Here is a 13,547-nt window from a genome sequence, read left to right as displayed (position 1 = left end):
CATCGAAAGGGAAGAGTCCTTTGAGTCATTTAAAAAAACTCGAATCAAATCCCGCTTCGCTATGGTTTTGGTTAAGAGTAGTATATCCATGTTGCATTCTCAGATAAAATCACTTCCGGAGCCTAGTACGCATGCAACAAGATCAAACGTATTGTTGACAATGGGCAGTGTTCTTTTTCTTTAGTACCCCTTCAAGGATTCTCTCACCATCTTAGGAGCAACATCTTACAAGAGTTGGAAATTGGTCCAAATACCATGTCTACAGCCATCTTTTATGCTTAGAGAAATTATTCATCCACAAAAATAATTGACAAACTGACGTGACTTGATGCAATATATTAAAATATAAAATACTTTTTCCAATAAAATAGATCTAATGTACATATAGTTTTCTTATGCCTAATTCACTTGTTATATTTATACATTTTGTATGATAAATATGAAAGAAAAAAAAAAATAACACCTTGCAACTTGGCCCAAATCAGATAGGTAAAATTTAGAAATCACGAGGGAAAATCGCATTAATCACACCAAAGACCTCAGTAAGGATCATATTTTTTACAAATTAACAATGTGAACACGAAATTAAGTCCAGCATATATGATTAAAAAGAGAGGGAGAAATAAAACCAAATTTCCACCAACGTTCACTTGGAGCCCAGTGCAAACGACAATTTTGGACGGGATTTGTTCTTGCCCAACAATTTCATCTGGTTTGACCGTTCTTCCTCTTCTTGCTGTTTCTCTCTCCACATAGCCTCTTCTTTCTGTCTTTGTATCTCTTCTAGCTCCCGGTACCGTTCCTCCTCTCGCCGCTGCTGCTCTAGAGCTTCCCTTCTCTGAGCTTCTTCTATTCTCCTCTGGTTCTCCTCCAGCATCCTTTCCAGCTCTTCTTTCTCCCTACGAGCCTTCTCCTGTAAACCAAATAAATCAAGTAACATTGTCAACTTGGCAAAAAAAATTGAAATAATATTGCCTTGGCCAGTTCAATGTGTATTTGTCAGAGAGAGAGAGAGAGTGGGAGGGGGAAGGACTGGAAGGTAGAAAATATGAATCAGTTCAAATAAACCTAGGATTTCTAATACAAATACACATTGAAAAGAAGCTCCTTCAAAAAGAGCACCGCTCAATAGAGTGAGGTATAGGCAGAAAAGAGGCCCATCAAAGCTATAAGATGAATTTAGCACTCACCTCTACAATAACTCATTAAAAACAAAAGGGTGCATACAAGACATAACGTTCATCCAATCAAAAAAGGGGAAAAAAGATCTTGATCTAAATGGTGATAATTCAAGTCTATCAAACACAAGCTTTCTCCCTTACATATACTCTATACAAGACATATCGAAATTGGCATTCCATGAGAAGCTACACCGGCCTCCAGTAAAGTGACTTTCCCCAAACCACAATAACTCCACCGCCAACTTGGGCATTATCCAACCTACCATATAGCATATATTTTTACCCCGACAAGAGAGTAATTATACGGTAATTTTACCCACAAATTTTTTTGAATCGCACAAGCCCACTGAGTTTCAGGATTGATTTTTCCTCTTGCATATAACAAACTTGGTAACATATGTGACAGACAACTGAAGTGGGGTCGGGGGATTAAAAACTAGATAAATAAAAGAAGTTAAAAAGGATTTCTGAATGAAATTCCCCCCCCCCCCCCCCCCCCAGTACTCAGAGTGGTAAATTCCAATGCTTATAATAATGTGCCTTTTGTACCAGTGCGAAGAAAGATGAAGGAGAAGAGTGGGTGCTCGAAAGTATATACCTCTTTTTGTCTAGCCTCAATAATGGCAGCTTCCTTTTCTTTCTCAAGCTGAGCTGCAACTTCGTCATGAAGTCTCTTCCGCCCCTCCTCCAACAGCCTCTGTATTTCCAGCTTAATCTCCTCGGAGTTGATGCACTCTTCAACTTTCCTACGGATTGATTCTTCAACTCTATTCATAGTCTCTTCTTCTATCAATTTCAATTCTGCTTCCTGTTGTCGCCTGAGTAAAGAGAAAAAGTTAGGCCGAAAATGGCCACTCGTGAGGCAGGGGAAATACCGCTGTTAATGATCCCAAACGCCACAACTGTGACTCGAATGTTTTTAAATCAAGACAACTGCAAAACTAAACGGTCAATTATCTTTTATCTACTTCTTTCCTTCTTTTCCCTTTTCTCTACTCAATACTTTATAAAATATGGCAAACTAACCTTCATGACAGCAAAGGCGCTAAATATATGCTTATGCTTTTAAGGCATACCTCTAACCGAATCCTGATCCAAACAAATGAGTTTCAAAACTGGAGAACAGTAGATAAACGAAACACCCAATTTGATCATCAAATATAACAAGTTGAACTATAGCAGTATCTTCCTTCAGAAAATCCTGTCGAGAAGAAAGCCAAGTAACCTGCTGCAGTTTTAAAACTAATCACTGGAAACCTTCAATTCTTGCACTGAACATTTTTTATAAGATAAATATTTATATGTTTTAAAATAATTAGCCAAGGGTTTGTGATAAGTCAGTGCCAAAACAATCTCAAAAGCTAGAAATTTGGCTATTCAGAAAGCATTTACAGGACAACAATTAGAGCTCCATTGAGTACGAGGACTGCAATACAAGCAACTTTGTTAGATTAGAGTCCAACTGAAGTACAGCTGTAATGGATTGGCGTTTTACCTAAAGGGGCAACCCAAATAGAACTCAACTAAGGCCTCTTTTGTGGGGCTTTTCATGGCTTCCCCAAGGCTGCTTCAGCTTTTAAAGATGGAAGCTACTTGGAACCCATTTAGTAGTATGATTTTCACTGCTTTTGTGAAGTGGCATGCGCTCTTTAGGCAGATTTTTGCTTCTCAAAGCAGCTGTAGTTTCTCATATTTATAAAAATTATAAACGCTACAGCCCTAACAAAATGACCATAACTTTCTAAACCTGTATTCAGCACTGCCAGAGAAAGTGACGATTGCAGCTTAGGCCCAAGAATAGATCAACTTGCCCGCACCCCTAACATTTATTGACTAATTAAATGAGATTCAAATTACTGCTGTCAATCAAATCTCACAACATTAGATCCATGGCGGATGTAAACCAGAATTAGAACTAGTAGATACCCAGAACACAGGGAAAAAAAAGAACAAGGAATTCAGATTATGTTTCATTCAGATAATGAGGTACAATATGAATGTCAGAAAACAAAGATAAGAGAATTCTGAAGTTAACTGATTCAGGAAATGCAAGGAAGAAAGCATGCCTTGAACTCTAGGTATGTATCCACTGAAACCTAGCGTTTCTGAATAAACATTATTGTAAATATTATACCATCCTCAATATTTTCCATTGTTTGTGTTCGTTGTCTTTATATTCAAAATATGGGTGAGAAATAACAAGTTATAGAGGGCCAGCCCCAGGCAGTTTATTTGACTTTGCCTATGATTGGGAGAGCAAAAGCTATAATCATCTTGGAAGGCTAAAATTGATATGTTCTATAAAAATTCTGTAGAACAAGAAAAACAATTAGTTAATGTGTTAGCTAGCTGTGATTTAGAAACGTACTTGTGTTCATTTTAATACAAGTTGCAATCATTGCTACCAGCATCACTGTCATGGACTGTGTTCCCATGGCCTTCTTCCAACATTATTCCAAGACTACTGATGAGATTGGCTAATCATACAATATGAAAATTTGCAATAGGAAACTGTCTCAAATCCATGAGTGCACTAAGAAATGTAGAACATATTTTTGCGTGCTTTTGATACAAAAGAACAGATGGATTTTGGTTTGTGACGAAAATTTTTCTCCTTTTTAAAATATCATGAAAATATCTTCCAGGATATTGCACTCCAGAGGTTGCTAAGGAGCAAAAATTATCAAAGTGATTACCTTTGAACTGTGTGGAACCAGACTCCACAGAATGATGAATTTATCAAATCATCATTCTAATAGAATTACTTGTAAAAATATCATTATAATAGAACAAATGCCATATGGGAGCAAATACTATACAACACCAAACAAGGATTTTCCCACATATAATATTGCTACAGTACAAGCCCCAAGACCTTCTAAACACAAAATAGCAGGAAAATATAACACATGCAAATGTGATTTATGGCCTTCTAATAATTTCAGCCTAAAAAATAAACCAACAGAAAGTAGACAAAACATCATTAAGTCAGAAAGCATATGTGATGTAATTGATATACCTTTTCTTCTCATCTTCTTCTAATCTCAATTTTTCACTCGCATTTTTCTGCTCTATGGACCCAAGACTTGAACTTGAAGATTTTCGAACAGGAGATGAGGAGGAACTTCTACTCCTATGCCTCTTATAATGTCTTGGGGTTGAAGAACGACTTTTATGACGTCTAAAAGGTGAACGACTTCTGCGGCGTCTTGGGGAAATAGAACGACTTTTCCATCTGTACAAAAACATTAATATTTTTTAGCAACCAACCAAAAAGAAAAGAATTTGAAAGCATTTATACACAAAAAAAAAATAATAATAATAAGTATTAAGTCAGTCCACCATTTAGTACAGTAAATATAGAAGCATGTACAAGTTACCTCATACATTGTTAAGAATAACCTTTGTGAGCTCCACCTTTTATCACATGAAGCAAATGTCACAATCGAGCGACAAAAGGACAACCAATGGCCCCCATCACCAGCTCACTTCCCGTACAATGGGAAGAAAGAGTTTTTCCATTTCTCTCATGAAGAGCATGCATTCTATCCCACCCTCACACCACTCTTAATCTTTTGCTCCAATTATTTTATTAATCTCTTTTTGTTGAATTTCTATACACAAGGTAAATTCCACGAAGGTCAGATATGCCCACTGACAATTGCTTACAAACTGAGCGACATCTCTAATCAACAAACTTTTTGGCATAATCGAGCAACATGCTTCAAAATTGGCATGACTACCATCAATCATACGTGTACAGATCTTTAAGGTGCTCATGAAAACAGAAGACTCTCCAAACAGCAACAAGTTATACAAATACCAAGACAATGTAACTATCCATCTGCGTCCACTACCACATGTAAAACAAAGAAGCCAGAATGAGGAATTGCGATGAAAAAATTTAATTTGAATACGAGATGCATCTAGCTGGGCAAAACGGGAAAATAATCATGTTCCATCAACAGCCCACATAAAGTTGTGAACCTTCATATTGTGGAAAAACATATCATTTTCTCATTAATTTTGATAGCTTTCCACATCTTCTAACAAAAACAAATACGAAATTCCAACATTCTATCAATTTCTATTATCCATGTTTCTCTCACAGGGTATTACCTATTTTTGATCGGTTTCTCTCACAGGGTATTACCAAAACACAAATTCATTGCATTCATAGTTATAATATGACAGATATTTCCTATATAAAGTATTTTTTTATAAGTATTTCCTATATAAAGTATTACAGCCTGTACTTCAACTCTTCTTTTTCTTTTTCTTTTTATATTTGTAGAAGCCCAGACCTTCTTTCAACTCTTCTTTCTATTTGTAAAAGTAATTCAAATTTGGCATGCACAAATTGAACCACCATTTCCAAATTTTTGTTTTAAATCTTACACTAAGAATTTTCAAAGATCAAGTAATATTTAACATAAACGAAATAGATTTCACATTAGAAAGATAAAGAAGCACTAAAAAATCCACAGGGAAGTAAAAGATCCATACAGATCAGTTTGAACGCATTTGTAATCCAGAGCGCATGAAAAATAAGGGTCCTCAATTTTTCTTAAAATGCTTGCAATCTATCAAAAAATAGTACAAGAAAGAGGTACAATAAACAGGATCACCTGCTATATGAATAGGATGAATAAGGAGACCGACTTCTCTCTCTTCGGCTTCTCCTGCTATACCTATGTCCCACGGGAGATGGTGAATACCTTCGCCTATACGAAGGTGATCTCGACCGTGACAAATCCCGAGGCATCTCCTACAACCTCAACTTTATGTTTATAATATCAAGATTGAACACCAAAAATAATGCTTCCCCTAAAAAGACAAACAAAATTAATCAACCAAAGTCAATCAATAAATGCCCAATTCACATATTCGAACTGTTAGATCTATTAATATCAACATCAACAAAAAAAATCTAGATAAGAATATCGATTGATAACAATGATTACGGATTATCCTGAAGACTTCCCAATCTCATGAGTCACGGATAAACACTGAAACCAATCTTTTCCCCGTAAAAACAAATGAATTAATACATATCAGTCAGCATAGGTCTGATTCAATGCTAAGAGAATTAACACCAACAAGATAATTAAAACCTTTCAAACCTTGATTTTCCGCTAATTTGGCGGCAATATTGAAACTAGATTGATATACCAATTACTAAACTTGACCTTGGCTGTTGAGAAAATATAGGAAACAATAATAACTTGGAACTTCTGATTCTTCAGAACAATCAACCAATTGAGCATCAATAACGTCAACATGTTCAATATCTTCATTCTTTCTTTTTTGATAGGTAATGCAGTATGCCCAACATCGATTATCAAAAAGACAGAAAACGGAGTACACCTATAATCGTATTAGAACCAATAATCGTATTAGAATCTTAATAGGGAGCGGTTTTCGTAAAGCTTGATGAATAATGCTTTAGGCTGCGCTAAGAGGCTATTATGATATTGTTAGAAAGCCAAAAGACCTATATGTATTGCTCGAATCCAGTTTTCCTCGATTTTCTCGGGAGCAAACAGGGGATATACAAAATTGGAGAAAAAAAAAAAACCTCTGTGATTGAAAAGGAGAAACCCTAGGCACTAGATTTACCTGTCGGACCAATTCGGAAGATCTTGAAGTTTGGGAATTTTGTATCAATCTCTAGCTAAACCCTAAGTTCCTAACTGACAGCTAGTCTGTAGATTTGTATCAATCGGAAGCGTTAACGAGACCGAAAACCTAGAGACAAGGAGAGGGTTAGTACCCGCGAGAGCTAGAAAAGCCGTCTCAGATCATGCCACCTCGTCTGGGACCCGGCCGTTTGTAAATTAGATCATGCACCATCCACTGGCTGTTAAAGGAGTCCCTTTTTAATTTATTATTTTTAAAAGAGTATACCACGTGTAATTATAGAATGTGTAAGTATCGTAAAGTCATTTTAAAAAAAAGTAGAATATATTATTAAAAAAAAAAATTTTTTTATGTGAGTCATATTTATTCACTTTTTTTAAAATAATTATATAGCGCTTGCATATTTAAGATTGCAACTATCATTTCTCTTTTTAAAATAATGCTAGAACCAATCACTTTATTTGTAGAGTATTGTGAAAGTACCGTGTATTTTTTTTAATAATATTAAATATAATTATGAGTTGTGCAAGTATTATACATTTTTTTTGAAAAAAACAAGAGTTCATTATTAAAAAAATAATTTTTTCATATGAGTCTTATATTTATTCACTTTTTTAAAAAATGAATATATATTATTTGTACTTTCTATAATTGTAAATATCATTTATTATAATAAATATCAAAATGGAAAAACCTTCCAAATTAGATCTCTTTTCATTTGACCCTAGTATCATTATATTAGGAATGGGAAGAAGAAAAAGTAAAGCGATAATTACACTTTACTCTTTTAAACTTTCACTCAATTTACAATATGCCTTCAAAATTAATAATTGTATCAAAATAGACCCTCAAATTTTAAAAACTTCTCAATCTCTCAATTTCGTCTACCAACAGCGACAAATCTAACGAAAATTCAATGCAAAGATATAATTTTTATCTAATTTATTATCATTGACCATATAAAATAATATATGATATCAGTTAATAATAAATCATTAACCATTAACCATTAACCATATATAAAATTATTTTATACCTAAGTTGCAAGTAAGTATAAATAATCTATGTACACAATGAAATTATTTGATATTCATTAACCATATAGAAATTAATAAAAAAAATTATTTAATGATTTATGATTTATTATTAATTGATAGCATATATAATTTTATATTTTATATGGTCAATGATAATAAATTATAAAAAAATTACATCTTTATAGTAAATATTATGCACCTGAGCAGCATGTATAGTGAATTTTAATTAGATTTAACGCTGTTGGTAGACAGAATGGAGGGATTGAGAAGTTTTGAAAATTTAAAGTTTCACTTTAATGTAATTATTAGTTTTGAAGGCACATTATAAATTGACTAAAAGTTCGAGAGAATAAAATATAATTAACTTAAAAGTAAATAAAAATTAGAATCGATCACACACAATTCAAAAATTACATAAATTGAGAACGTCCCTACATCCATATACATGATCTTATTTTAGATGATAAGTAGATATGGTACGATGACCATACAAGAGACTAATCTAATATGTAATAAATCCTAGTCAGCAGGCTGGATCGAATCAATAGCCGAAAGGGGTCAACAGTTTTTCGAAAGGACGAAGAGCGATCATGAACCAAGCCTAGTTGAAAAATCACAACAAATCATTGTTGTTTCGAGTTATCAAACGAGCCAGAACCAAGCTACACAACACAGAAAGAAGCCCAAGACGTTACCTATAACATATATTAAAAAGAATAATCTTTTACTATCCTTATATTACTCTTTTTAAATTTTTAATTTTTTTTAATTTTCTTTTTACTTAATGAATAAGAAAGTGACAATTAGTAAAATTGTATATATTTTAAATTTTTTCTTAATAATTAAATATATTAAAAAAATATTTAAAAATAAATAAATAAATACACTAAGATCTACTAGTAAAGTAGTGGTAAAAAAATTATAAGTCCATCGTCACCATATTAAAAGTATATACCTCTTGTTCATAAAGGGGCTGCAGATGCACTAATCTTCAATTAAAAAAACATAATCTCTTTGGAACGGTAAGACTGTTCCATTTCCTCTACTACCCGACGTTTGTCTTTGTGCCTCTTGCTTCCACCACCTGTTGCCACCACCGGCAGACCAACGCAGCCACCGCCGTCCTACCATCGTCCTTCCCTCATCGTAGAAATGGTTTGTTTCTTGGTATAATTTTTTTTCCAACCTACACTACAGGTGGTGGAAGTAAAATAAACAAAAGCTCACATGAACAAAACCAGAAAGAGCCTAAAGATTCAACTTTCCAGTTCGACATCCCCATTCCCAAGGGCTTCAAAGTGCATCTCTCTGCAGTACTGACTGAAATTCCAATTGAAAAAAGCTTGCTGAGAATTTGGACACGGGATATTTGTAACAAAGTAAAAAGGAAAGAAAAAGAACAAAAGATAAGAGAAAGGTTCACGCCATTGATGTGCAGAGAATACTTTGTAAAAAAATTGTATTCCTCAATCATCAAGGAGGGCTCTTATATACAGCTTGTCGTGCATAGCCTAACTCACACTTACTAAAAATAACCAATTATACATCTCACTAATAAAACAAAATAGCAAAACAAAATGCCAAGAAGATTCTAGTATCAACCGACTTGTAGCTACATCAGAATATGATGATTCACGACTTGTAGCTTTGGTGGACTGTGAAGCAGGTTGAGAGCAACTTGTAGCTGACTCTTTAGAGACCATACGACGTGCAGCTTTAGTAGGTTGCAATAATATTTACCAAGTAAACAAATAGTCCCTCGAAATGACCAAAAATTTCAATTCAATAGAGCCACCGAGAGCCTAAGCAACCAACATTTCAGTGAAAATTAGACAACTAGCCTCATGAAACCAATCGTAATTTGCAAAGAACCCTTATTTTCTACAAACCCTAACCTTGTGGGCTTGAATAGAGGAAAACAAAGCAACATTTTCGAACAACCAAAAGGCAAATGGGTTATGCACGAAACAAGAAGACCACTTGGCGAAAAGGCATGGTTCAGAAGAAAGGAAAAATTCAAATCGTGAAAATAAGAGTAAATCGTAGGACTTCCTTTCACACAGTGCTCAGCACCAAAAATAGAGAACTAGTTGTTTCCAAGAAAGAGAAAGAAAAGCAGAGCAAGTAAGCAAGAGAAATAGTTGGTTCCTTAAATCGAAGCAATTAACGGAAACACGAACAGACCGAAAGCAATTAATGGGAGAGATGATAGAGGGGTAAGGGATCTAGGCAGGGCTCGGCTTCTCGAGCTCGAGCTCAGGATTTTTTTTTTATTCTTTGTTTGAGTTCGACTTGATAAATTAAACTCTCAATTCAAATTCAAACTTACCTCACAAATGAGTTTGAGTCGAGTCCAATTCGAACTCGAGTTCGATTGTTTTTTTTAATAAAATTTAATAATTAATAAATAAAAAAATAAAAGATCTAATATTAAATATATACAACTAACAAGTAGAACCTCTATTGAATTATAAAATTTTAAAAAATTTATAAACAATTAATATCTAACTAGTTGATATTTATCTAAAATAACAATATATTATATGCCTACATATATTATTAATACATACACTTAATATGATAGCATATATTTATTTCATATATGGTTCTCACATGCTAGTATATAAAATTATTAAATTTTATCGACTAATTATTATAAAAATTATAAAATATATCTATGAAATATATTCAATATATAGACCTAAGTAGTTAGATTACATATTATATATTTAATTATAAAAGTGGTATGTTTATATTATTAGATAATACATATATATATGTATATATACATAGATGTATGCATATATTTATCAATATATAAATGCGTTTTAATCGAGTCGAGCTAACAAGTCGACTCGAGCATAAATGAGCGGGTCTTAATAAGTCTTAGCTGAGTCGAGTCGAGTTTTGTCAAGTATGTGTCATTTACAAAACGAGCGGATATCTGCTTTCACAAACGAACTTTTTTTTTTCACGAATCGAATTTGATTTGAGTTTAACTGAGAGAGTACCGAGCAGACTATCGAACAGACTGGTTTATTTATAGTCATAAATCTAGGCGAGGGGAGTGATTTTCCTTCATGGGTCTTTCTATTGTGTGTCACAGTTCCATTATTAGCCTTATGGGTGGCCTACATGGTAAAAAAATATTAAAGGCTATTTTTAACACCTTAACAACTTGACCAATGAGAATATTTGCTCTTAAAATATACACTTCTTGTTTTAGCAAGAGTAACCATCATTGGATGGCATTATCAAGGAAATTTAAAAATTATATGACAGCTCTTACTAAATGATTTATACCCTTCGATCTTGAGATTAGAAAAACATAAACCTACGAATGGGAACACTTTTTCACTAATCATATTATGTGATCTTTAACCCAACACTACTAGTATACAAATATGTTTTTTGCTGTTTAGGGTATATTTATATGTGCTACAAAACATGTTCCCTTAGTAATAACCCATATGTAATATAGAAGCATATGTATTCTCTGGTGCATCTCATCCTTGTTTTAAAAAGCCATTCAATATTCATAGACAATAGAACTGCAGTCAATAGAATAATCTATCCGGAACGTTCTATAGCCACCACTCATATATCCCGCTTGATATGACATGCTACAGTAGCATTTTTTTTAAAGAAAAAAAAACAAACAAATGGGATTTATTTCATACAGATTCATTCTTTATACCTGTAGCACAGAATGACCCACCCAAAATCCCCAACCCCCCAAATCTCGACAGATCTTGTCCCCCAAATCCTATTCCTTCTTCATATCTATTCCTCAAATCGAATAGGTTTTGATCTATATGGCAGCGATGGGAAGATGTACAAGCCGTATCTTGTAAGGGTCGGCAATGTGACGACAGTCCATCCAAATTCACTACCATTATTTATTTGATACACTTGTTGATCAACGTTTGGTGGAAGAGAGCATGAAATTTTGCAATGAAAAGAGTGATTCAACTGTGGGCTCTTCAATTACTTTGTGGTCTAATCTTGAGAAAATAGTTGACCGAATTACGTTTTATGAAACAAAGCATGCTAACTTAAGGGATGGAAATGTTGACCTTAAGAATTCTTTGGAAGTTGATAGTAATAAGGGGGATGATGATAAAGAGGTGTTTGATGCTGAAATAGAGTTGAAGCTAAGAAAACTTTATGAGCAAAAGAAGCAAATCTATAAAGATCTTAGCAGTATTCAGACACAGGAGAGAAATCTAATGAAAAAATCATGTAAGCTTCGAAAGTCTATTTTGCAGGAAGCTAAGATTGTGGTACCTACATTGTGTGGTTGTGGTGGAGACCTCTATGGAGTGTGTTATGAGTCTATGTCAACTTATAAATTTGGAATTCCATTTGAGCATACTCTTTCGTTTAAACTCTAAAACTACCCCACCCTTATTGTGCATAAAACCTTTTCAACAAAACATATCACAAAGCACTAAAGAAGAAAAATTCTTGTTGAACAAACGAGTACCAAAATATCGAAGTGGGCACTAGAATGGCAAAAGGTTCAGTGAGGTACCGAAAATGGATCCTTTGAACGGCCTCGACTTTAACTATGTTTTTGGGAGAGAGGGAGGGAAACAAGTAAGAGAGGGAAAAGCTACTTCACGTTTTCAGAAGAGAGGCCTTCAGAGGGGCTGCTTCACATTTTTGGGAGGGAGGTTGAAGAAGAGGAAATTTTCTAAACTATTCACATGGGCTACCACGTCAAGCGGGATGGATGAAGCAGGACGTTGAAGCGGTGGGCGTAGCTTTATCCCATCTATTAAGGTAAGCTATGTGGATTGTGTGTAGTGTAAAGATTTTTAAATATAATTATTTATTAAGATAATTGTCATTTGAGGGTTGTATAAATTAATTACTCTATATCAGAAAGGTTATTTGTTCATTGAGATTTGTGGACATGAATCTGAAAAATGGAGACTGTTTTGCTTGACATTGATCACTTCCGGTCAGATGGATCCATTGTGTTGCAAGCATCTGGCATTTTTTATGAAATTTGGATCACACAAATTCCGGTGTGCTATACAAATTGTGTTAATTTTCTTTAATTACTTCAGATTATTGAATTGATTGTTTGCTACTTGGCTTGCCAAAACAGTTGTAAGTATGTCCATGGTCTCTACCTTAATTTTTGAATGTATATCATCAAGTTATTTGAATTATTCTATGTTAGTGTCTTGAAAATTGTGTTATTTTCAATTAAAAAATTTAACATGTCTTATTTTAATGAAATTTTCATTCTTAAAATATACATCATCTGTACAGGATTTTATATACTACATATCTTTTTCACTCGCTATGATATATCATAATATCCCTTCGTTAAATTCCCAAAGTCCACATCATACCAATCCATTACAAGTAGTATTGCTCAAATTCCACATTTCTAACTGAGTTAGTCTTTAATACCATTTTTAGCAGAGGCCCAAGCCATGTCAGTATCTAGACTAAAAAATGATTAATCAAGCTGTTTGGCAGAAATGAATTGTCAGAATCACAATTTTTCAGAATCCATTTCCATGGATATAGTTTGTTTCCCATGTTACAAATATATATATATATATATATATATATATATAAAAGCTTGAAATAAATATTACAATAATTAACTGAAGAAGAACAAATAAAATTAGGATAAAATATCCTGAGATTGGCTTATCCTTACCATGAT

The 13,547-nt window shown here is 33.7% G+C and overlaps 1 protein-coding gene across 5 annotated transcripts; it reads right to left on the bottom strand.

Moving 5' to 3' along the window:
- Window positions 1-495: 495 nt before the first annotated feature.
- On the bottom strand, window positions 496-7,050 carry LOC121254801 (uncharacterized protein At1g10890). Of its 5 annotated transcripts, none has more exons than XM_041154957.1 (5): window positions 6,955-7,050; window positions 5,810-6,008; window positions 4,201-4,416; window positions 1,780-1,999; window positions 496-913 (listed from the first exon to the last, which is right to left on the bottom strand). In XM_041154957.1, exons 2-5 carry the CDS (start codon window positions 5,944-5,946, stop codon window positions 647-649), a joined length of 840 nt encoding a protein of 279 aa, XP_041010891.1. In that variant the 5' UTR covers window positions 5,947-6,008; window positions 6,955-7,050; the 3' UTR covers window positions 496-646. The 5 variants fall into 5 exon arrangements, with proteins under 5 accessions (XP_041010891.1, XP_041010892.1, XP_041010895.1 ...); XM_041154958.1 differs by having other exon boundaries at window positions 6,801-7,017; XM_041154961.1 differs by lacking the exon at window positions 6,955-7,050 and having other exon boundaries at window positions 4,562-5,952.
- Window positions 7,051-13,547: the final 6,497 nt, after the last annotated feature.

Source organism: Juglans microcarpa x Juglans regia, chromosome 3D (genome assembly GCF_004785595.1).
Source record: "Juglans microcarpa x Juglans regia isolate MS1-56 chromosome 3D, Jm3101_v1.0, whole genome shotgun sequence".
NCBI lineage: Eukaryota > Viridiplantae > Streptophyta > Magnoliopsida > Fagales > Juglandaceae > Juglans > Juglans microcarpa x Juglans regia.
The sequence above is the reverse complement of the archived record's forward strand: the minus strand, read 5'-3'. Positions and strand labels throughout refer to the sequence as shown.

Coding starts and splice junctions, on each gene's coding strand:
- LOC121254801 (XM_041154957.1), bottom strand. CDS start 5,946: ATGCCTCGGGATTTGTCACGGTCGAGATCACCTTCGTATAGGCGAAGG. Junction 4,417..5,809: donor TCATCCTATTCATATAGCAG/GTGATCCTGTTT, acceptor GTTTTTGTACAG/ATGGAAAAGTCGTTCTATTT. Junction 914..1,779: donor TTGAGGCTAGACAAAAAGAG/GTATATACTTTC, acceptor TTTGGTTTACAG/GAGAAGGCTCGTAGGGAGAA.